Here is a 26,307-nt window from a genome sequence, read left to right as displayed (position 1 = left end):
GAAAAGACAAGTGTTATTTCATTAGTTTTATTTACACGCAATTTTTGAAATGCAGAAACAAAATGCAACGCATTAACAGTGTCACAGTTAGCCAGTGTTTGTATCTTTTTAAATCATAAGCCATTTAAATCTGGAAAAACCATTGCAAGAACCAACGCACATAACACAGATGCCAAGAGAGCTGCATATAAAAGCAAAAAAAGGGGACAGATCCTGAAGGATGAATAACTAACAGCTTATAACAAACCCTGCCTGCGGGCCAGCTTGTGTGTTTTCAATGACTTGACATGCAAAGAGATCAAAAGGTTAAAGTGTAGTGTAAGAAAAGGGGAAATCAGTCTGGCAATGTGATTAACACTTTTTTTTTTTTTTTTTAAAGTTGGTTCTTTGTGTTAGGATTATGTGAAAACACCTCATCAGGGCTGAGTAATTGATCACAGTCACTCACAGGTCATGTGCACTTCAAGTCAACCTGAGCAAAGCTTTCCAAGTCCCACACGGTTCAAAGAGTGGTCTTAAAGCTACATGGCGTAAGTTAGCCTGGGTGTCATTTAGTTGTTTAGTCAACTCATCGGGGGGTGTTAAGAAGCAGTGGGGGGGAGACAATACCAAATTCATGTTAACAGAAGTTGTAAAAAGTAGCCTTAAAAAAAAGGTACAATGACTGACTGGTAAAAGCACAACTTGAAGACCACGACCATGAAGATTTTTCTTTTCTTTTTTGAGCGATGAAAAACAAACAAAAACCTCAGCAACTCCAAAAAGCATAAAAAGGTGAATCTTAAAAGTCTTGAGTTATAGAGCTGAGAACATACTGTCTGCATCCATGACGTGGCTGGTGGTTAATCGAAGGTTATGTCCATGGCATCGTTCCCTGAGAGTGAAGAACTGCGCACCCCGAGCAAAAAAAACGCGCATCTCACATCAGCACTGGTATTTTTTTTTTTTTTAAAAAAAAAAGGAAAAAAAAAAAAACCTCACTCATCCCATGTTCATTTCTGAATACATCGACTACTTTGGATCGACCACAGTGGCTCAGAATACTTCGGTTGTTGTTTTTTTTTTTTGTTTGTTTTTGTTTTTGCTGCTAGATGATAAGTGGCACTAGTTGCAATTGCTCAGGTGTAGATAATGGAAGTTGACATTTTTTCTCAGTTCAAAATGCACAACCTAAACCTATTCTCTATTCGCACATAGCCCAACACCTCTAGCTACAGAGAGAAGAGGAAACCAGAACAGACGAGAATCAACACGGGATCTACTCAACTGGGTCTGGTGGGAGGGGGAAGGAAAAAAAAACAAAAACAAAAAAAGTTTGTGATAGAAGGTAATAAAAGATTTTGTAGGTAAATTGCTACTCAACAGATGATGATCACATGAACTCTAAAAACATCCACATTTACAAAAAAAGTATGTGTTAAAGATTTTTAAAAAAAAGAAGAAAAAAAAACCCTTTGAAGGAAAACCGTCAGAATAGCTGAAAAGGTTTCAGGGTCAAAATATAATAAAATCATTATCTCTTTCAATTAATAAATACATCATTCAGAATTCATAAAAATAACATTAAAAAAAAAATCAACATCACAGATAAAACAAGAAATAAATTAAGCAGGATATCATGCGAGTCATTTCTCAACTTCTTTTTTTTTCTTTTTTTTTTTTTTTTTAACTGAGTGAACGACTCGTAATTCCTATTTCAAAGTAAGAGGCAGCACTTTGACTTACTTCCCTTTGGAGAAAAATGCTCGGAAAGACAAACTCCTCTCTATTTATCAAACAACATAGTGCAGATTTGAGAGTGTTTTTTGATTTTTTTTTTTGCACTGAATTGTGCAAGTCTGTAATGCATCTAATGGGACCTTTCTAAGTTAAAGGAAGAACGCACCAGAGTGCTGCCTCTCTCTCGCTCTTTCCTCTCTCTCCTCAAAGTCATTATTGCTGGTGTGATTGAGATATAAAGGGAGAGTCGGGGAAGGGAGGTGGGGGGGGCTGGAAGGGGACAAGCATGAGTGGAGAAAAAGTACAAACAATAAGCACCATTTTGAAATTTTCAGTTCGCCGCCACCGCCGCCTCCTCCTCCTCCTTCTTCTTTAGCACCTCGTGTCCCCCCCCTCCCTCGTCGTCTTCCTCCCGGGGCTTGAAGAAGAAGACCCTGCTAGGAGATCCAGACAAGATACACCTCGCTCCTCCTCCGATCCTTGTTCAGTTTGTCGCAGATAGCGTGAAGCAAGTAAAGGGAGGGGGGGGCATGGGGGGGGGGGGGGTGGTTGTGGGAGGGGTGCGTTCTAGCAAAGAGAGGAAATGTTCGTAAATACGATGCAGATGTCTTGGCATCAGAAGCGGTAGATATCTTGCCGTCTCCTCTGGAAAAGCAAGCAGTTTTTTTGTTGTTTTTTGTTTGGTAGACCTCCAGCATTCTCCTTTTGTCCATTCAAATGCCCGCAGGAGCTTCAGTCCACCTTTTTTTTTTTTTTTTTTTTTTCCCTGCAGCAGAAAAACTTCACAACATGCTCGCTCTTCTCCGCTTCTTCCCCGCCGTAGCTCCCTTCTGTTTTGTTCTTTAGTGTGCTTGTAGTGAAGTCGTGAACTTGCTTTATTTTAAATCGAATCCGATACCCTGTCTCCTAAGCATGCACAGTGAGCGTGTTTTTTTTGTTGTTGTTTTTTTTTTTAAATGTGTCAAGGTTCTTTCGTTTATGGTCGTCTCCAGGCAGTGTGTTCTCTCTTTTTTTTTTTTTTTATTTCTCCATTTATACAGCACAAAAGTGTCTGGTAACAAATACACGCGTTTTTTTTTCTTCTTCTTCTTCAAGAATACACTCCAACTTCTCACTTTGCCTCCGTTGTTATGGAGTGTTACACAAAGACGCGACTGTGTCTGTTCAGTTTCAGGATCTTCCCCAGTCTCTGCTTGGCTGTGGCCATTCCTTTTTTGGGGCGCTTGCCTGAAAAAGACAAAAAAAAAAAAAAAAAAAGAGAACACATGTTAATGCTTTTAATTATTAGCATTAGAATTCTGCATTAAAAGGTGCTTGTTTGTATGACGTGTCCGTACAGTGCCGTCTGCAGCCTGGAAATTATTTTTCCACATATTTGAATATTTACTGCAATTAATACTGCTTTAACTTCCTGTTTGACACATTTTCTCATCTTATAAATGAAGCATTAAGTATATAAACTTCCCTCCATTTCTCCTGCACGTCATATCACTTCAGTCATCCTGCTTTTCCCCATATAAGATTGCTGGCTGTTGTTTTTCTTTGCCTAATCTATTATTATATTAAAAATCCCCTCCAGACATGCTTTACGACATATAAAAATAATCCGCTTTGAATAATAATTTGTCTCCAATTTGGTTTTACTAGAAAAAAAGTCCTATTAACTTGTAAAAAATCTACTCCAGCTGCCTCATAAAAATCTATGAATATGCAAAGTTTAACTGCTGGAAACAAGATGTCTCTGAACATCTGAGAGGTTCATTTTCAGTGTTTGTGCTCTGATGTTTCAAGTTTTCATCCTAGAATATGATTCACTCCAAACTCATCAGTCAGAAACTTTCCCCTTGTCAGCTGATGAGAGTGAAAACTAGTGTCAAACGCTGACCTGCATCAATCTACACAGTGAAGATCAAACATTAAAGTGACGGATTTGAGTAGAAGGGGGGCTTTAACAAAGACAACAATATTCTGCTATCAGATTTCCAAACCTTTTGTAGCCTGATTGCTGATGGGTGGAGGGTTGGGGGCGTGTCTCTTGGAGGGGTGCAGCGGTGGAGACATTGAGGGGTCACAGTACTGGTAGTCTGTCTCTGGACTGGTGGCGTGGCTTCGGCTTAGAGGGCTGGGAAGCCCCTGATTGTCCCAGGCCTCGCTGCTGTTGCCCTGGCTGTCCATCGGGCTCTTCTCTCCCTGCAGGTGGCGCTGGTGCTGGTGCTGCACCTGCTCCCTCTGCTCCAGCGGCGAACACTGGCTGGGGCTGGACCACCAGAGCTCCTGGGATGAGGCTACCTTCTCCGGCTTGGAGGAGCACAGCAGACCAGCCATAGACAGCATCCCCTGAATGGCCTCTTCTGTGCTGGGTGAGGTAGGACGTTCTCTGCAGGAAGCGGACACGGATGATCATTTACTACGTCTCAGTGCACTCCATACATATTTTAGCATTAAGGGATGGACCATTTTCAACATTTTTGTAGAAATGCAACAATTAGCCAATTAATCGACAGAATCAGCAACTATTTTAATAATCAATTAATCATTTTGAGTCATTTTTTTAAGGAAAAATATTAAACTTCTCTGGTTCCATCTTCTTAAATGTGAATAATTTTTGGTTTCTTTACTCTTCTATCTATCTATATCTTTGGGTTGCGGACATTTGGTAACCGCGAGCAACATTTTTCACCATTTTCTGACATTTTATAGACCAAACAACTAATTGATTAACTGAGAAAATAATCAACAGATGTGTTTCTTACCGTTTGAGTGGTTTGTGTTTGTGCCTGAGTTTCTGGCCAGACTGGTCCAGCTCTATGGTGTGCCCTGAGCCTTTCTGCTGAGATGAGCCCCTCTCCTCCTCTTCCTCCTCCTCTTCCTCCTCCTGGGAACTTTCTGAATTTTCCGAATCCTCGTCAGAAGAGGAGGAGGAGGAGGAGGAGGAGGAGGAGGAGGACAACGACGATGACGATGACGCTTTACGCTGCATTGAGAAAGTACATGTTAAAGTCAGAACTAGGACGCTTCAGTGATCACAGCATGAACAGTTAAAACCAGGTTCAATAAAGGAAGAATACAGCACATTGTGGTATCGCCGGTCTTATTATTTATGTTGGGATAAATACATAAACAACGACAATACAACCAAGAGAAATGTCATTGTTTACCTCTGCGGGAGAGTCACTGTCTGACTCCACGCCTGACACACTGGAGTGTCCTGAGACTTCTTCCCTGAGTTCAGTCTTCACCCTCTCGAGACCCACTGGTAAAACACGAGGACACACCATCAGCTTGTTTCAATAAACACACTTGGCGACAGTTTCTCTGCCTGTGTGTGTGTGTGTGATAAATCACAATCAGAGCGGTGACTTACTGAGGAGTGTGGGTTTCTCCACCGTGCTGTGCTGCTCTCGACTGTCCTGCGTCCTCTCCGACTTCATGTCCACACAACTCCTCGGTGGACCTTGACCGACAGGTATCCTCTCGCCCTCCGTCTTTACCGGGCTCGTGGCCGGCCGCCTCATATCTCTGCACACGTAAATACACTCGATGAATTTTGTCATTTCTCCAAAACACATAGAAGATTTTAAACAACACTATTTTGGTAACGTTAGTTCTGTTTCACTGTTTTCTCTGACTTGTGTCCTGGTTTAATGGAGGTTTATTTTTTGCATAAGTGCTAATTTAATACTAATACTTATTACAATATCATTTAAAAACTTGTCAATTGTCTACTGTCAATTATATTGTTATCTTATTATCTAATTATCTTACCTTGTTACTGATGTTTTGTTTGGGAATTATGCTCATACAGTATATAAACACTTCACTGTTTATGAACTACCTCACTTCATGTATTATTAAGCTTACCTAAAAAAAACGTTTCCAAAGTTAGATTCCAAATTGTACAGCATTACCTTGCTGTTAATAACCAATGAGCTTTAAATCATCAGATGCAGCGTGAGTGTGCGAGCTCTGACCTGATGATTCTGCCGTTCACCAGCATGAGCCGTAGGTGGTTGTCGTCTAAAGACTCAGCAACAGCAGCCGCCGATGCAGTTGACACTTTGTTGAACTTCCCATGAACCTTGGCACAGAACGCTGGATCCTGGATGGTACAGACCGGAGTCAGTCACATGCAAACGCTAGAGAGCATCTACACATACTACACTTGTGCTCCTTGATGCTCACCTCCTCGAGCGGTCCCACCTCCAGCCTCCTCAGCACCTCCCTGGTGTGCTGCTCTAAGATGTCCAGGTTGGAGGGCAACTTGGGGGCCTGCCGCTGCTGCTCCCTCAACCGCCTGGCAGCCCTCCTCGCCCGCCGGGCCTGGCACAGCCTCTCCAGTGTGGAGCGAGTAGCCGGGCACCCGTTGGATCCAGATGCCGCTCCGCACCCACTTCCCTGAGATTTCACTGGCTTGTTACCACTGCCTGGTTCCTCCTTTAGAGTCAAAACACAACATGTAGTCAAGCTCAGGACTGAACGGACTCTGCAAGTTCAGAACGTTTAGAATGACAAGATTTGTTTTACGTTATGTTATAAATTTGTCCGGCGCTCAGGTGTCAGTGGGGCATATGTTGACACGTAGTCAGTCTGTTATATTTCACTTACAGTGTCACAGGCAAACAAACAAAACACTTCTTAGTAGTATGAGTAGTGAAGTACCAAGTGCTTCTTAATATCAAATTAATACAAAAGTGGCATGAAGGAGGAAAAAAGTCGACTTTCTAACCTGATGTTTCCTCAAGTCTAACAAAAAGTACAGATAATTTACTGCACTGCTAGAAATCGCAGTTCATTTGTAGCAATAACAAACATTTCTGCTTGAATATGGAAAATATTTTTGACATTTGATGACAAAAACTGACAAAAAATGACAAGTGCCGCAAATCATGTTGGAGAGCAGCTGTCTAATTCATTAGCTTTAAAACTAGCACCAATGCAGATCTGACATCAACACCTGCATGACGGTTCAAAGGTCTAACTGTCTCATATATCCTCATCCTCCTCATCCTTCCTTACCTCCAGGTAGCGGATTTCCTTGGTCAGCTCTTTAATGAGATGGTTAGGCCTGATATGGTCTGGTACCTCACTGGTGGGCTCAGTCACCTGCAAAAGCCACAACAGACCACATTCAAGACAGGAGAACTGAAGAGAAAGAAGTCTGTTGTTTGCCACTGACAACAAATCCAGAAGATAAGACCGAACAGTGGTGACGTCCCGTACTGGAGCTCCGCTGCTGTGTAACAATAACCATCCGGACTGTAGATACCGGAGTCATGTGCGGGTATACAGAGATGACCGTGAGAACACTGTGACCGACTCTCACCTCTCTTTTCAACCAGGTCTTCAGTGCACTGATTAAAGCCTTCACTCCCTCCACTAGGTAGGTTGGTGGAGGACAGTTGTCTTCTCGTAGCTCTGAGGTGGAACAAAGGAAAAAGAAAATTAAATAGGAATAAACTTGGTATAAAAAAAAATAATTAAAGATCAGAAACTGTCTTAAGGGGAGAAAGATCACTTTTCACTGTAATTTAAACAGTCTGAATACAGGCGCTACCTAAATATAAAGATATTTTTTTGCATCTACAACTCACAAGCTGGTGGATTATCATCATATTATCATTTTTTATTCATTTGTTTACTCTGAGAAGATGCACACATGTTCCTATTTAACAATGACACACACATTTCCTTTATTTCCCCCCCCAACAGGTCTGATTTTTTAAAATAAACACAATCTTACGTGTGACGCTGTCGTCACCTGTAATTTGTCACTATAAAACTAAACCCACCTTTTAAGGTTTCCAGGAGGTTCTTGGCCACATACCAACAGATGGCCTCAAAGTACGGAAACTTAAAGAGGTCCGGGGTTTTCAGACGACGCTCCATTTCATAACACCTGGAGACCGACACGTGATAAACAAAACAATTAGAAACAACAAAGCTGTTTACAGATAAAAATGCGCACATAATCGCCCGTAATTCTGCTATTATCTGAGCTGTTTACCTGAGCTGCATGCCAATATTGAGGTTGTGAAGGAAGTTCCCTCCGAACGCCATGCAATCCTGAGAGGTGAGAACAGCATGGATCCAGCCTGTAGGGGGCGCCAGAGCACAAACGTTTAACACAACTTATCAGCTGGACTAACTTGCAATAATAAAAACACCAAGAGTAGGACAACCGAAGTCACACTTATGAAATATGTTGCAGCTTAGAGTTGTCTGCATGAATATATAGAGAAATATCTCATCCATATGGTCGACTACGGACATTTATACCAAACAGACCCACATGTGCGGGGCAAAAACACAAACAAAATCCTCCCACAGTCAAGATTTTGTAACAGATAAAAGCTGACTACGATGAAGTGTCCCCCCCTCAGATAAACAGTGTTCTTTATACAACACAAAGTGAGAGAAAGCAGAGTCTGGGGGGGTTGGTGTAAGACTGATAGACAGGCCTGATAATACACTGGTTGACTGACCCACTGTGCTCTCTGACCCCCACTTAATTCCCACCTCTCCACACCCTCTCTGCCAAAAAAAGCTTTCTTTTACACCGCTGCTGAGAAAGCATGGCTGGAAGACCGATTGAGGACATCCAGCAGTTGACGGGCTGAACTGAGCTTTGTCTTGTCTGGGTGCAGCGGCGGACGGAGCAAAGGGACTCTGTCGGCTTAAAAAGTCCATTGAGAAACTTAATGGATGGGTCACCGTATGACCAGAGACATTAGCGTCAACTCGGTGAATGAAAGTCATATTGTGTTAGTGACATGAATGACAAACATCTTTTAACTTTAACTTCTAATTGACGACAACAGCGCTGCTAGTTAAAGAGATACAAGATGGCAAAATCACATGTAGGGAAGCTGTGATCTACAGTGTCAATGTTACTTTCATCATATTACATAAGACCTCTGTTTCTCTTCATTTTTCCATTGTAATTATGATCACTAAGAACTGTTTGGGTTGTTGCTCAGGAGGAAATTCCCTCTCTGTTATTTCCTTTGGCAATGATAGAGGACTTTCAAGAAGTCTGTATTTTCCTGGCAGGAGCCATGGGAAGCGAGATTTTTTTGTTGTTGTTGTTGTTTTAACTACGTATGCATGTGTGTGCATATGCTGTGTACAGATGGCAGCGTTTCAGGGATTTCAGGCTTCCAGACGACAGGTCAGCAGAGTCGCTGCAATACAGTTAGCGAGGCACCAACTATTTCTATCATAAACAGCTGTAAAATTAAATGTTCTTAGAAACCACACCGCGAATAACCGTCCAAGAGTCTGAAAAGTCTTTCGGCAATAAAGATTAACAGTAGAGCCACAACTATTAGTTGATTAATCGATTGAAAGACAATTAATTGCCAGCTGTTTTGATAATCGATTAATCTTTTAAATAACATTTCAAGTAAAAACTGGGCTCTCAGATGTGAGAATTTGTTGATTTTCTTGATCTTATATTATAGTAAATTGAGTATTTTTGAGTTTGACTATAAAACAAGACATTTATTGAGGTCACCTTGTGCTGTAGCATATTGTGCATTTTTCACTGTTTTCTAATATTTGTAGACAAAATGATCAGTCAATTAATTGACAAAATAATTAATTGATAATAAAATAATCATTTATTTCATTCAAGTTGCAGCCCTGATGAGCGGAGTCACATTAAAACACAGTCATGAAGGTAAATACAGACCTGTAGGGATGAGCAGGGTGGTTCCTTGGGGCACGACACACTTGTAACACTTGTCCACTTTGTCCCCAAAGAACGATTCACTCTGATTGGGCGAGGAGCTCCATGCCTCGTATAGTGCAAGGTTGGCGGGAGTGGGCTTGATCAAGTAGAAGATCTTCTCACCCTGCAAAAGCAGATCGAGATAGGTTTGAGAAAACGCCTGTGCAAGACTTTGATGTTTGAACGCGGCAGCTGCGGTGACGCCGCTGTTATGAAAACCCACAAACATCCACCCTCCCCTACTTCCAGTTTGAAATGAACGTCAGCTACAGTTTATACAAGAGAGAGAGGTGAGATCATCACTATAAGCTGCACAGCAGTGCTGCCCCTGGAGCTGCAGGATGAATTGATGTGATGTGAGAAGTGGGGTGACCTTTCAGCGAGGGGCTAGCCGCTCAGCCGTGACTGCCTGCCCTAAATACTTCAGTGTATACAAACACACTAAAAATCACTGAGCTTGACGAATGTGAGGGCAGCCTGGTCTTAGATTAAACAACAAACAAACAAGTTCATTTGGCCTGGAACATGTCATTGTCGGTTTTGCTGAGAGTAGTGATGCAGCTCTTCACACACACACACACAAACACACACTTACCCAGAGAACATGGTACCAGACGGAGGTGCCTCCGAAGTCTATGTGGAAATCTGTGTAGCTGTCCTTGACCCCCATAAGGCAGTACTTCTGGACAAAGGGTTTGGGGAAGAAGGAGTCGTCCGGCCAGTAGTTCTCTACCCAGGACATCTTCTGAGCCACGTCAGGAACCTGCACCAACTCAGACATCCTTCGAGTAGCAAAAAGAGAAACGTTTAGAGTTTAATACAGTTATTAATACTGATAGTATTGTTGTCTTATGTTTTAAAGCCAGAAGCTCTCAGATTCAAATCCAGTCATGTGCTATGTCCAAGTTTGAGCAAGATACTAAAAACTAATTCCAAACTGAGATCTAGAAACATGGCAGTTAAAAAAAAAACTTAAAAAATAAATTCAAATGATCTTGTATTTGCTCTTTAGTCGTATGGTGATCTCAAATGAAGAAAAAGGAAACTTGAAGAAGCTGAAAATGCAACTAAACTCAGGCAACTTTGCTTAATTTCTAAATATTTCATTGTCCACAATCATTCTTGCTCCCAGCAATTCACAAGGGAAACTAATAGAGCTCAAACAAAATTAGACTCTACAAAGAAATGGCCAAATAAATCTGCTCACTTTGCTGCATTTTCCACAGACAATGTTGATTTATATGAGCTTTTTTTTTTAAGGAATAACTGAATGTTGTCCTGTGGCCATTAAAGGGAAGCTTACTTGGTATCAGAGAACTCCAGGCTGATGAGGTTGAGGACTTTGGGTCGATGGGGCTTGGTGAAATACTTGATAAACTCGCTGAGCTTCATCTTGCTGTCCGCCTGCCGCGCCACATCTATCACGTCGATGACTTTATCACCGCCTGCGTTGGAGATAAGCGGTGAGAGATTAGAGAAACATCATGTTGTTTAGTTTAACATCATATGGAGATGTTCTGTAGTCACTGAATGAGAGATATCTTCAACTTTTTAATTGGCTGCTGAGTGGGCGTAGGGGATCACCGGGGTCAGCGGCCTGCTGGCATCTCTATGTGCTTTTAGAGATCAAGCCCTGAGGGAAACTGGCACCGATATGGCAGTGTGGGGAGGGGGGCAAGCGAGACAATCTGTCAATCTGTCCAGACCACCGGTCCCACAGGAGGGGGAGGAGGAGGGGGGCGAGTGGGTGGAGGTGAGAGGGCTGCAGCGTTTAATGCCTATGCGTGCGTGGGAGATGTAGAGCGAAATATGTGTATAGATGCAAGAGAGAGAGAGAGTGCAAGGGGCTGCATGTGGTGTGTTTACGCCTATGAGACAGAAAACAGATGCTAAAAAAGGAGGAGAAAGAAGAAGTTGAAAGCAGAGACCGTAGCACACAGCTAACAGTTGGGACGCTACAAATCACACTCGGGTGACACGTGGGTCCGGAAGCAGGACCGGGGTGCAGTGTGTGTAGCCAGACAGCTGGTTGTTGTATTTTCCCCACACCCCCTCCCACACACCTTTTTTATTACCCCTTTGCGTGTTCTCAGCCTCTATCACACACACACACACACACACAAACATGCACTCACATGCACTTGCACTAACAGACACCTCTGAAGGCCCAGCTGGCCAGCGTCTGATGACAGAGAACAGCTGGAGTAAAGGCGGTCAGTCACACGGTGAAAGACAAAGCTGCCTGGAAAGCACACAACGCCGAGCTGAAACACCAGCCTCGCAAACGCAACATCAAAAACCCACAGCTCTACTGAACCAGCCTCGAGAGGCACTCCAGCTACTTGAAGTCCCGCCGCAATCTCCATGATATATTACAACACCCAGCTATGTTAAAGAGGGTCGTTAATTAAGCTAATTGTTGCGGATATATCTTTGTCGACACGCATGTTCTCACGCTGCGTTAATATAAATCAGTGAAAGAAAATGTTTCCCTCAATAATCATCAAAGTGGGCCAAGTGATGTCATAGCCCCCATCTGTGACCTCAGCACTCCATACGTTACCTCGTGATTCCTACGCAAACCTTAGATGTTATTCTTTATGCATTATTCAGCAGCGGGTTGCATCCTCAAGAGGTATTCTCCAGATCTAACGGTTTCGCAATGAAAAAACGTTTTATCATCCCCAGGTAGATCTGTGAGGGGGGCGAGCCAGTAGCCAAAATGGTTAAGGCGCATACCGCGTAACCACGACCTCCCCAGTTCAATTGCTGCTGGGACTTATCTAATAAAAAGGAAATAAAATGCCAAAAAAAAAAAAAACCCTAACATTAGACAGCTGTGCTATTGTGAAAGAAACTTTGAAGATATGACCTGCTGCTGTAAAGCAGGGCTGCAACTGCCAATTATTTTCTCAATTGATCATTTAGTCTGTGAAATAAATAGAAGATGAAAAACACAGGTATTCAGAATTTCTCAGAGGCCACAATAATGTCAATTTACAGTCATATATGGCAAAGGAAAGCAAATCCTGACATTTGAGAAGCTGGAACCATCAAACATTGGGCTTTTTTTTGCAGGAACAATGACTAAAACGATTATATTTGATTGTGATTATGATCTCATTCATTGATTCATTGACAAATTGTTGCAGCTCCACTGTAAAGCAGGTGATAAAATAACTAGTTTGTTTTGAGTTTTGCCTCTAACAGTTACGTAAGGAACTCTATGTGACACAATCACGCACACACATGCTCACTGGATGACTCAATCTTCAGATGTTGCTGTTTCACAACTAAATTACAAGTCAGCAATTTATTGTACACAGAGATCTTATGAAAAGATAAAGATTATGGCACTATATATAGCTTTTTATCTTTTTTTTTTGCAGTAAGACTTGGATTTCCCCCTTTGAGAGAAGTGGCTGAAGTGTTACCAAGATGATTTCTCTAAGTGTGCAAAGTAATTGTAGCCTCTAGCATGCTAGCTAGAGGCTACTATGCTATGACTGAACTTCTGTTTGGTAAAGAAGCTTTATTGTCCTGTGAAAACATCAACTATTCATCAGCTTTTCAGCTTTGTAACAGTACATTTTTCAGATAATCAGTGAGGTCACAGATGCAGAAAATTATATCATCTTTAAAATCCAACAGTGTATCAGGTTTCTTATATTTATACATACACGCGCTCACTGGATGACTCAATCTTCAGACGTTGTTGCTTCAGAATTAAATTGCGAGTCAGCGATTCATTGTGCACAGAGATCTTATGAAAAGGTGAAGAGTACGGCGCTATGTATAGCTTCTTATCTTTTTTTTTTTTGCAGTAAGACTTGGATATCCTCCTTCAGGATCAATCTATCAATCCGAGTCAAGTGATGCACGAGAGAGCGTTTCTCACACTGCATATACGTGGGATATAACACTAAAGCAAGGTGTTTCTACATCATATCAAGCTGTATTTATGAAACTTCCATCATAAAAACCTTCCACTGCCTATTCATCGACACTCTTGATCCCGCTGGGTCTAATAATTCATCGCACGCCATGTTTGCTGCGCAGCTGCTTGGATGCTAGTTAAGACACAGAGGACATCAGCGTTCACTCCTCTTATCTCATTGTCTTCCAACTGTAAGAAACGTAACCCGACGCCGAGTCCCAGCTCACAACACCTGTGCCTTGGCTTAATGCTCAATAGGGCATGGGAGAGAAAGAAAGTGAGAGAGGCGGTCTGTAATCTGAACTTAATGATAAAAACACCAGTGGGCTCGGTAATGGGCTTGTAATAGGAGCTGGGATGTGGCAGGCTGTTTCAATAAGGAAGCGTAGTGGTCATGGAGAGGGCAGTGAAAGCTTAGCCGTCACTCATTTAGGACTCATTCAGCCATCGCCTGATGCCTGATAAGTGGGTTAAAACCCTATGAACCTGGAAACCTGTTCATATTGACACACAGATGGCGCCTGCTCAGCGACGGCCACTTAGCTGGCTGGTGTTGGGTGGTTTCATTAGCTTTTAAGCAGTCTGATGCATTCCAAACACAGAGGCTGCATCCCTCCCAGAGGATAAACACTAATGTGTTACTGTAAATCTGATACAGCTTATTTCAACTTTTTAAAAAAAAAAAAAAAAATTTATGCTGCATCAAGCCTGTTTATTAAGAAGTGTCCTTACCCACATACTGCTCCACATCTTTGACGTAGAAACTAGGGTCGGGTAGTTTGAGTCCCAGGCCCTCCATCTCAGTGATGGCTATGGGGTAGTTGAAGCCATGCCTCTCCAGATACCTGGGCGTCACCAGCTCACCCTTCATCCGCATCAAAATCTCTTCGCCACTGAAACAGAATCATAGCAGGTTCAGTTTATGAATGTATCCTCAGACCCCTTACATGTTTCACAAAAAGTTTTTTTTAAAAGGGTCAAGACACCCCAATCTCAGTCACCCCTAGCGGTATCTAACTATGCATTTGCTCAGGTGACATTTCTGCCGCCACCCCGATACTTTTTAGCTAGAAAGTCCTATTTGTTTTATGCTCACAGCACTGAAAACATTTTCTTCCTAGTGAGCCAATTTCTTGAACTTCATATAAAAGAGAAGAGTAGGGGGATAGTAAAACCTGATTTCCCCAGCTGGATTTCTCATGAAGAAAGCTGATTTCTTGGCCACATGTACACGCATCTAGATATCGAATCTGCTTTTTATATATACACGTATGTGCACGACACAACTTTTGTTAATAGATTGTGAAAGTAGCAGAGCGGCTTGACAAAAGAAGAGATCATTACATGTAAGGATGCGTTCTTGTATTTAAAATAATATCCAAAGTCCAGCTATAACTAAAACTAACACAAAGTATCTTCTACAAGTCTAAACAGGTCCGCTTTCACCGCTGATCAGTTTGTCCTCTCATTGCGTTGTCAATCTGCTCCGACACCAAAAAACAAAAGTCAGGAAGCAGCATCTTTAAATGACTAACAGTCAAAATATGCTAGTTAGGCTTCCAATATAAGGTTGGCGGTGTGGGATAAACCTGATTACTGACCTGCCGCGTGTAAACACGGATTTACAGTAATCAGGTCGCTACAGAGCCTGTGAACACATTCTCCAATTACCTGCATAACCCAGTTTCTCTGAGTGTCTGAGTTACTCTTGATAATCCACAGACCTCACTGAACTATTTTGATTGGAGCCACTTTCTATTAAAGAAATTGTTTTTCTATTATTAAATGTAGTAGTTCTATTAATAGTAACAGTTACATCAAGGTGGGGGTAGAAAACATAGAGATAGATATCAAAAGTAAAACCAAAACCATCTGCATGGCTAGACACCACAAGATGCAAGTGAGAAAATACATATAATTTTTTGTTATTTAGGTTTATCAAACCTTTCAGTGGCTGAAGCCTTTATGAGTGTTACCAAGATGATTTCTACAAGTGTGTAAAGTAATTGTAGCCTCTAGCATGCTAGCTAGAGGCTACTAAGCTATGACTAAACTTCTGTTTGGTAAAGAGGCTTTATTATGCTGAGAAAACATCAACTATTAATTAGCTAAGAAAAACAGCCTTGTTTTCAGCTTAGTGACAGTACATTTTCCAGATAATCAGCACATTTAGTAAGTAACCATGTTGCTCAGAGAAACCAGGTTATGTGCGTAATTGGGGAACACGTTTACGTGCACTGTGGTAACCTGGTTACTGTAAATCTGTGTATACATGCAGCAGATCAGTAACAAGATTTCTCTCCTACAGCCAACCTTTTTTTTTAGAAGCGTGGCTGACTGATCTTAACTATTAGTGATAGATGACGCTGCTTCCTGACTTCTTTTTTTGGGGCTGTGTGTCTGAGCAGCCGGACAGAGCGGCGGTAGAAACGGACTTATTTAGAATTCTACAGGCTACTTTGTTTTAGTTTCACTTTTAATTGAACTTCGGATGAATTTGGATTATTTTTAATACGAGGACGTGTCGCTCAGTGTGATGACCTCTCCTTTCATCCAGCTGCTCCGCGCTGTGCTTGTCCCTGTCTGCTGTCTATTGCTTTGCACATGCGTACTCGTAAAAAGCTCTAGCATAATCTACCTGAGGAAACTTCTCCAATCCTCTACCCCGATTACAGAAACCAGGTTCCTCCTTTACATGACAGTTAAGAAATCAGCTCAATTCTGGAGAAAGACGGTTACTTGAGTGCACATAAACACACTGGATGTGATGGGTTTTGTAACAGATTATTTAGGAAGTAGAAGAATTTTCTCAACCAACACAGGAACTATTACTTGAAAAATTTTAAAACCACTAAATTTGGAGACGCATGGTTTTTACTACACACGGGGTTGACAAGTGAGGTATTTGTTGGGTACTTGATATCTACCTGGCGAAGGTCCTGCTCTGGAGCTCCTTGATAAACACTGAGGTGCCAGCTTGCACTGGTTTCGTTCCGTCGTCTGGCTCTGTGTAGTCATGTCTGTGCCAGTTGTTGCGCTTTTTCACTGAAACAAACAGAGACATTCGAGTTTCACGGGGTTGTTTTGGCTCTAATTTCATCATGTCAGTGCCCTCTTGAAGCTTGTTCTCCCAACAAAGTGGTAAATTATGCACATCACCACCACTTTTCATGAGGACAATAATTTACTACTCAACCCCTGTGCTAAGAGATGGAGATGGGAGGGGGTTCTCGTCCAATCAAAGTGGAGGGCTTACAACACCATTCAATTAGCCTGTTAATGTCTGCCCTCTGGGCTCTCGGAGGTTAACCCTTTCCCCTCCCCCCCTACAAAAAAAAAAAAAAAAAAATCAGACTTGAGTATACTGCTGAGTGGCCTTTTCCCCCTGGGACCAGTCCAACACACAGAGACAGGGGTGGGACGGGAAATGGCAGGAGGGTTAGATATGTAAATGTAACGCAGAGAATCAGTGGACAGTGTTTGATGAATGAGATACATGTTAGGACTGAGGGTGCGACAGACACACACATGCAGAGAGAAAGAAAATGCAAAAGAAATGTAATACTAATGAGAGAGAGCATTACTCACTCAGGGAGGGTCCATGTACGGCATCACAGTTGGGACAGTGGTAAACGTCGATATCCGTAGCATGATGCTCTTCTACCTGCACACAGCTGAAGACGGAGAGGAAACGAGTTAGAGCAGGGTCACACACGCTCGAGTATGTTCGAGCGAGATGCGAACCACATCTGAGACATCTTCAAAAGACATTTCCCTGTCACCGTTTTTGTTTTCGTGAAATGAGATTTCAGTTGAAATTCCATTCGAAGAACTTTTGTACCTGCTCGAGGAATCGGATTAAATATTTCTGATGATGTAAGAGCACGCTGAAATGGATAAATCACACCCAAACTAATGTCAAAAACGGAGTGTTTTACAACAGGAGATGTCAGGGATTACAAGTTTGAGATTGAGAAACAGCAGACTACAGTGTAGGTCTGGAAAATGACCTTTGCTCTGATCTATTTTTTTTTTTTTTCAACAAATGTTCTACAGCTGCACTATTTGACACAGGAGTGGAAGATCTGAGCCACACTTCATGGCCTTTGCACACCGATAATGTAATGATACAAGCCCATTTTTGCAGAAGGCAAAACCTGCAATTTTCAAATAGCGTTTGTTGCAGTCTCCCATGGATCTCCAACACTGTCAGCGTCACTCATACTGCTACCCCCGACTGTCCTGCAACAGCCAAACCACAGGCACCAACACACATGCATTCCACTGTTGCATACCAGAGACCCATACCAGAGCAGCATGGGATGAACTGCAAACCAGTTGCCATTCAGCCCGAATAGACATCAATGGCTATTTAGAGTTAGAAAACTGCAATCTGTTTGTTTGTGTGACTCAAGCATGTGCACACGTCATTTTAAGGCTTAAATGGTCTGGACAAAGTGGCGGAGAGGTCACACACACAAAGAACCCTCTGTGCTTTAAAAGGTCGCCATTATGTGTGTCATTTTAAAGTGATTTTTGAGGCATGAACACAATGATTATATTCAAAGGATGGATATCGTCAGGATTTTATTGATACTAATATTTTTACCGATATGCATCATCAGTCCGGCTCTTTATTGATGTTCTTATTGGTTGCATATTGTTCTACACAGAAACATAATCACAAAAACTTCAATATGTAGTTTGGAAAATTTGATTTGGAGTCAATGAAGAGCAACATTTAGTGCATCCAGCTTGATCAGTTAACAACTTTACTACTCTGAGGGTAGGTTTATGCTCAACACAGTGTCCTCGGCATGAGGACGCGTGCACCGAGAGTGACGTCATTGCGTCGTTCACGTCGAGCGCGAAGGCTCCGCGAGTTGTCATGGAGCTTGGTCGTGCAACTTTGAATTTTTGTGACTAGACATGTGCTGCTGCTGATTCTGGTGGAGCTGGGATGGCTGTCCCAGTTCAATAAACATCAAGAGACGGACAATGTTTGCTGGTTTGTCAGTGTTTACCACTGTTGACAGTCAGCCTTCTTTCCTTTACTTCCGCTCTCTATTGAAGTTTATTTTGTGCGTCTTTATAGCACATGTGTTCTCTTTTACTTATTGTCGCAAAGTGACCACGCAACAAAACAGGAAAATAATAAATTTGTAACAACTCTTTCCATCTGCAGAACAAAGTAAACAAAGACCGGAAATCGTAACAAAGAACACTCGTCGACTTCTTGCTTATCTACAGAATATTTTGTTTGTACGCCCCCTGGCGTTTCAGAGAATACTGCAACAAACAATTTGCATGGTCATAGTTTGTGCACCGTCTGCGGAGGCCCACGCCACCATGTCTCACAAGAGTATAAACAAAGCTTGACTTCTCACATGACACAGGCCCATATAAATCTCCCTCTGCTTGTTTTTAATGCTGCTAATTTAGAAACATTACACTAAGCACCATTAACACTGATGGTGGACTGCTCGACTTTGTAATGACAGTAATTACACCACGCAGTCCAAAACAAAAACTGCCAGTGAACAGACTTGAAACTTGCCATTATCGAACCTCTTCCTTTAAGCCCGAGCGATCGGTTTCAAGTTGGCGCCTAGCAATAGCATAATGACATGGTATAAAAGATGGATTTGTTGCTGACATAACCTCAGTTTTTACAGGGGGGGAAGCCTGCAGGAGGAATGGAGCTGACCGCAGCCTGCTATCAGCTTTGATCTACAAGGAATTGCAGGAAACTGTAAAGGAAATAAAGCCAAGGGCCATTAACTCATCAGGAAGTGGTGAGCTTGTGTGAATGCTGGCCCCAATAACCCTGGTGCACTAACAGGATATCACCAGTAGCTCCTGCTCCCCAGTTGACTACATACAGCAAACATTTACATTGTTGAAAAGATCATTTGCAATGCAGATAAGCATATATGACTGTAAAGTTTTCTACTAAGTTGGGTGAAAGAGCCAAAACATGCATGTAGTTGCCACAATCATCCTTAAAGACTTACTAAACAAAAATATTAACAGCTGATGGAATATTTGTTTTGCCATCACGTGGATCTATTTCTGTCAGCTCACCTTTCTTGCAAGTTACTTTTCGCCTACAACATCCATAAAAAAAAATAGGAAATGGCAAACAAAAAAGCTTCAAGATGTACTCCTGCCCCTGCACGTGAGCAAGCGGATGACTAACAATAACACTGTACAGTACTTGGCTGTAGTATTAGGCCTAGCTCATGTATCAGGAATTTTGGTTCAAACATGTGGCTGTTCGCTGGGGGAAAGCATGAGTCACGGCTTTTTCTGCCGCCGGGGTTCGTAGAAATGTGTGAGAGCACTGTGTGCTCAGCCGAGGTGACCTTGTTGTCCTCATCTCACTTGGTACGTTCATTTATGTAATGCCACGGTGGGAAACCAGGGCACTATGCCACATATGCTGGCCTGACTCAGCTTATGCGTCACCTGCAATGATTACTTGCTAACAAGACACCCGCGTTTGTGGAACTGTGTGGACTTGAGATAAAGAAAGCAAGGGGAGGAGGAGGAGGGGGGGAATCAGCTGAAAGGGAAAGAGAGCCAAGTATTTCCTGCCATGCTCAGGCTTGCATCATCGCAGAGCTGGTGAATATGCAAATAGCTTTTAAACCAAATCTCGTTTGCAGGGAAAGTAATCAGTGCGAGGTTGGAGATTGGAGAAAACTACACTGATGTCATCTCACTATGAAATATGATAGTGTTATCATGTGTTGCGGGACAGTAACAAAGTGTTATTGTCGGAGAAAGTGACAGAACACAGTCGATATGTCCCACAAAGATAGTTCTTTCAGACCGGAGTGTTATTCCTAGAGGCTGTGACAGCACTGCAGCAGATTACCAAGCAAAACATCCCTTCCTGAATGAGAGGAGATGTGTGTACTTGGCTAAACCCCTGCCATCAACAGCCCCTCTCCCTCCACTTCCTCTCATCAAGGGCCTCCTTCCTGTGTGACTGAGAGGGCTTATTCATTAGTCCATGCACTGTGAGGGGTTCATTGTCCTCAATGATCAGTGCAGAAACACAAAGGCTGGAGGCGGGCTTTGCCATTATTTTAAGCTCTAAATAACCGCTCTGCATGGGGAGGTGACACGCCTACATTAGGGAACTGGCAGATCCCTAATGGATGGGTGGAAGAGACAGAGATAGAGACGGAGATGGGGGCAGTTAAACACACCTGGCTATCTTTATCTATCCCAGAGGAGCACCTGACTCATCCGGCCCTTTTCCTAATGCACTCAGCCAATGCTTACATAAACACTGCTGGGCTTGGACAGCAGTTAGAGCCACTGAGCGCTGACAGATGGATAAAGATCTGTCATTTTGGCCATACTGCTTAAATCATCTTAGGTAGCTATCCGTAAAAGCGACATAACATCCCTGCAGTGGTTAGAGCTTGAAGGAAACCACGGGCCTCTCTGTAGTCAGCTGGTAAACAACAAAAGAGGATCACTTTGTTGTTTATGGGGCGTCAGGGAGCCCCGGGGAGTTTTAACAACTTAATTGTTTTTGGTGCAGGTTGAGTTGCCTCTGGGCTTCTAGCACTGGGGCTCTGCTTTCACACATGTCTTCAACATGGTTGTCTTAAGGCCCCCAGCGCCCCTGTAAAACCTACAAAGTCATCAGTCTTGTGACTGTTTGCTGCTGAAATACATCAGCCAACAAACTCAGTCTGAACTCACTTAAAGAGCGAGTGTCTTGTGGATGTAACCCTCTCGCTACGCTTGTCAATAAGCATTTTATTATATGTGATGATTCACAAAGAGCTTGTTGTTCTGAGCAAAAGATCACTGAAGGGTTAAATGTTTTCATTAGCTTCTTATGGCAGCAATACTGAGCTGTCCATTTTTTGTTTTCAGGCTGGGAAATCCAAAGCTATTCCCAAATTGAATTAAACAATATTAATGTAGTAGTGATTCGAAAGTAAAATTTGAATTATATGGCAGAACTGATATATCTATCTGACTGGTAATCAATACATGAGGCTGTTGACCCCTAATCAACATTGATCAAGCTAGAATCTGGATCTGTGGCCACCTGCTGTCCCCATGGTCCTGCTCGACACCCACTGCAACTTTTATTAGTATTATTAGTCATATTTTATTATTGTTATTATCGTTATTATTGTTGTTGCTGTGCATCCCTATGTCTTTTTCTTTCTCTCTCCCCCTCCTTCTTCCTCTCTCAACCCAACCGGTCAAGGCAGATGGCCGCCCACCCAGAGGCCAGTTTTGCTCGAGGTTTCTTCCTGTTCAAGGGGAGTTTTTCCTTGCCGCTGTTGCCAAATGCTTGCTCATGGGGGGGAATGATGGGTCTCTATAAATTAACAGTCTAGACCTGCTCTTTATGAAAAGTGCCCTGAAATAACCTCTGTTGCGATTTGACGCTCTATAAATAAAATTGACTTGACTGACTATAAGTAATGCCGTTTCCCTGCCCCCATGACACTTGCTAATGAATGTAAATATTGCTTTTAAACAGGAGCTATGCAGTCGCTCTTTATTTTAGTGAATTACTTATTAGACATCTAAACAGATGACTTGAAAAGTCTTCTGCTTGGCCAATACTAGTTTAAAAAAAAAAAGAAGAAGGATCCTTCCACTTATTCATCCATCCACTTAGCGTAAACACTAAAAAGGCACTCGGTGGAGGCCATCCATCTCTCTTTAGTGTGCTCACACACTGTGCGACATTGACAGATCGTGCATTGAACTTGGCTCACCGGAGCTCCCATCAATCATTCCCTCTGTCCCATCAAGCCCGCTGGTCTATCATCACCCCCACCCCGTCCATACCCAAAATCAGACACCTACACCAGCAGGGCAACCTCTGTGATCTAACGTGACCCGCTGAGGATTTCCAACACGCTAACATCCACCGTGTTAACATAAACTGGCTCTATGTAAACACTGGAAACAATCCCTTTACATTATGTGTGTCTTGTAATTAGGTGAGGCTCATTCAGACAATGAATGCAGCATTCAGACAGAGCACAGCTCCCTCGTTCATCTGAATGAGACGCACTGCCATTCGGAGGGCTCTGGAAAAAAGAAACGCAGGGTCGTCCAGCAAAAAAAAAAAAAAGTCGAACTTGTGCTCAGCTTTTGCCAAAACACAAGGCTACATCATCCAGCAAGGCGGTGCATTAGCCATTCAAATGCATACGAGTGCACACCCTTCATAGGATACTTTGCAATGCAAACACAATGTATCTAATGTTTACCTCGCAATTGTCAGGTTTACATATAAAATTACTGCCGTCTAGAGTGGTAAAATCCTCCCTGTATTATTATAAACCCATCTGAAGTGTTCTGGTGTCTATTAAGTCTTCAAACTCATGGATCTGTTACTCAAACTGGACTTCCTGAACCATTTTCCATTGTCTCACCAGTACCTGAAACTAAATGCCCTCATCGACACAGCCTTTCACATTCAGAATAGAGTTGAAAGTAGGATTTTTAAGTTAACGGCAGGCAGTGGTACCAAGTCTAAAGTTTGGGACATCCCCAAAAGGGTCACAAGACACATTTCAGGGGTCATGACATCATTAAAAGGAAAGTCAAGAATCCAAAACATATTTCTTCTACATAAAATTACTTCAAATGTTTACAGACTTTTCAAATCATTCAGTTTTGGATTGTGAAATCTTGGGCAATTTCACCCTTTCAGGCCTCTGAAAATCATTCAAATATGAGAAGTGAAAGAAGAAGAATTACGTAATTTGATGAACTTAGATATATAGTAAATGGGTCACACATACTCATCGCTTTGCTTTAAGAGGACAAAAGCCAAAAAAGTTGGGAGCCACTGCTTCCAAATAGCTCACAGCAACACTTAATTTTCACCAAAACTTAGTTAACTAGAAACTGACGCAGTTTCAGACAAATCTAATAATAGTTTCCGATTGCCACCGTTACACCTCACATGCTACTACATTTTCATAAACCACCAACAACCAAATCTCTTCCCGTATGTGGGTCCCTGATAAAGCCAGGAAATATAACGGTATAATGCTGGTATTGTGATATTAAGACAAAACTGGTGGGGAACTGTGTGTCAAGACAAGGATCTATAATGACAACACTCGAGAGCACCTCATCTAGACAAATACACCCTCTTTACCTCCCTGATCACTAGTCCGACACAGATAAACCACACAGTGTTCTGTGTACCATGCCCAATTCATCACCCCATCAAAGTCTCTAAAGGCTGTATTGTGTACAGAGATGCTGAGAGATACAGGTGATGGAAAACAGGACACTCTCCAGGAACTGAGGCAGCCAGACAAAGTCCCCCTACACAAACAGCAGCTCAGCTAGCGTGCTGACAAACAGGCACAGGGACGTTTGAGCTCCTCTCCTTTCTACTCCATCAGCGGGCCATCGTCCACAGCCAGAGAATATCCCTTTCCTTCTGGCCAGCCTCGTGGGAAAGAGGCTGAAAATGTGGCTGTTTTTTGGAGCTGTGCTGTGTATGTGTGTATCTGCTTGTTAGTCATCAATGGGGGAAGCTCCAACATTTGTTCCTTTTCTTGCTGGCACATGACACACAGCCAGTCTTTTTTGGCTCCGATAAGCCACAAATTCTGGCGGCCAAGTTTTTTGGCAGCACGCTTAATGTGGTTACGCAATGGCTTCCGTCATTTCAACACGAGCAAAAACAGATTATTGTATTCATAAACAGTTGCCGTGGAGACGCGCCCACACAGGCGATTTCAAAGGACCAAGGAGCTGAGCGTGTGTAAGTTTTGTCTAAGCCGGTGTATGGAGTCCGGTCCACATTGATAAAAAGTGACAGTTACATGAAGTCAGGTCTTACCGGTTGCCTGTTTCAGCCGCACATCAATTTGACAACACGGAAAATCTTTTTTTCTTCCTTTTCTCGGGGGGTCAGAGCACAAAGTGAGCAACAAAACGTCAGCTGGCATCAGCCGATACAGGGGTCATCACCCAACTATAAGCACAGTTTGTACAATGAACAAGACCACCCCGTCACCCCAAATCAGTAAAAAATGATTGTGACCCCAAAGTGCAGGGTGTTCCTCGCAAGTATTGGGTGTGAACTGAAGAATGGATGACTAAAATCTGACATTTAGGCTTCACATGCACGGATACACAATAGAGTTGTATTACACAATAAAAAAAATCCCACACCAACCCACACAGCTCATGAATCATAAAAATTATCAATAAACACACCTTGTAGTCAGTAACAAGGATACAACATTAGAAAATAGGATAAAAAAAAAATCAACCATAATCAGTCCAGGGACATATTATGCCTATTTGGTGCCTTTAAATAGTCCCCCTATTCACCACTAGGGGTCCCCTGCCATGTGCCTCTTCTGCTTGAAAGGGGGATTTAAATTTCTCAAGCTGTCAATCAAAAGCCCCAACCATAACAAGCTCCTTGTTCTCTACCGTTTGCTTTCCAATCAAGTAAACCACTAAAAACACACCAAAATACAAACAGCTCAAATCACACACACACAGCTTGAAATTTATATATGTTGTAAATATGATATTAATAACCCGGGTATAACAATAAACTACTGATTGTGTCCGAACAATTGGAAGTTGTTAATGAAGTGTAGGGTACATAAATAAGTTTAAAGTACAACGAAACCGTTGGCTGGGCTTTCCATTACCTTGAATAACCTGACTTTGCTGAGCTGGATTGCGAGCTTGGACTCAAACAAACGCGGGTAGTACCGCGACTGCTTTAACTGGTTCTTAATCCGTTAAATCACAGTTAAAAAAACAACAACATGAAACTTATCTTTAAAGTGTCTTTAAAGGAACTGGCAAACGTACGAGCATATATAGATCACGATGACCCGGCCAAGCTTTTGATCACTCAGGCTGACTGACACCGCTCGGCAATCCTGGATAGATCCGCATATTAGAAGATAAAAACTATTTGTCGTTAGGCTTTATTTGGGTCACTAAGGTAGTTTGTGAACTCGGTTACAAAGGGTAGACACATGTCGTATATTGTAGAGCCACTGGCCGAACGGTGAAGTAAATTTCAGGCTGTTTCAGAGGACGAAACCCCACTTTCTTTCGTAAAGTCGCGTCAATAGACGGTTTAAAACCCCCGTCGCCCACCGCTAGCTCGTTAGCAGGCTAAGCTACCAGTCCACCGCTAAGAGAACCGTCGCCTTTCTTTAACAAATCCAGTGTTTGTCGCTCCAAACGGGCTTCACCTCTAAAGGACACCGTAACCAACATACCTGCCGTGGAACCAGTCTTTACAGATGTCGCACTCGATCATAAACCGGCTCACATCGTAGGGCTGCCGGCAGACACAGTACAGCGGGGCCGCCGCCATCTTCCTACTGTCCCCAAACAACGCAGGAATGAAGCGGGGCGGAGATTTAACCCCCAGTCCGGAAACACCCGAGAGGGAGCCGAAGGCGAGCCGAGTCGAGGCAACCCCACCTCTGACGTCAATTTCCGATTTCCATCTGGTTTTGTAGACGCACCAACAATAGACACAAACTTTTTTCCAATAATGGAATGACATAAGCATATTGTTTGTGGTATTTTGTCGTTACAGTATTACAGTCAGAAACTTGAATTCAGGAAAATATGATGACTGTGAGACCGAAATGAAGGAAAGTGTTGAGCCTCAATATTAGGCGACTATTTCAGTTGATTTAATATTTATATTTGCATTTTTAAATGAATTTCAGCGGATATATTAATTTGAATAATTAAAGATCCCGTCTAGTCATATAATGATACTGCGCTTGGAACAATAATATGTGTCTGATATGTTTTTTCCACAAAAAAAGTATAATAAGTACCAAGTTAAAATACTTAATATGACATCTTCTTCTTCTTCCTCATTAAAAAAATCAAGAATCTATGAACATGCAAA

At 42.4% G+C, this 26,307-nt stretch overlaps 1 protein-coding gene across 1 annotated transcript; it reads right to left on the bottom strand.

Annotated features, from left to right (window-relative positions):
* Positions 1–11: 11 nt before the first annotated feature.
* Positions 12–25,787, bottom strand: kdm7aa (lysine (K)-specific demethylase 7Aa). Its single transcript, XM_044343422.1, has 18 exons — positions 25,658–25,787; positions 16,974–17,059; positions 16,313–16,430; positions 14,118–14,278; positions 10,752–10,893; positions 10,044–10,230; positions 9,410–9,572; positions 7,724–7,811; positions 7,509–7,615; positions 7,043–7,134; positions 6,736–6,822; positions 5,902–6,153; positions 5,691–5,818; positions 5,084–5,238; positions 4,878–4,972; positions 4,473–4,693; positions 3,708–4,096; positions 12–2,946 (listed from the first exon to the last, which is right to left on the bottom strand). The coding sequence occupies exons 1-18, from the start codon at positions 25,753–25,755 to the stop codon at positions 2,858–2,860; spliced, it is 2,658 nt and encodes an 885-aa protein (XP_044199357.1). The 5' UTR covers positions 25,756–25,787; the 3' UTR covers positions 12–2,857.
* Positions 25,788–26,307: the final 520 nt, after the last annotated feature.

Source organism: Thunnus albacares, chromosome 23, assembly GCF_914725855.1.
Source record: "Thunnus albacares chromosome 23, fThuAlb1.1, whole genome shotgun sequence".
NCBI classification, from domain to species: domain Eukaryota; kingdom Metazoa; phylum Chordata; class Actinopteri; order Scombriformes; family Scombridae; genus Thunnus; species Thunnus albacares.
Note: the sequence above shows the minus strand (reverse complement) of the source record. Positions and strands in the feature narration are given on the sequence as shown.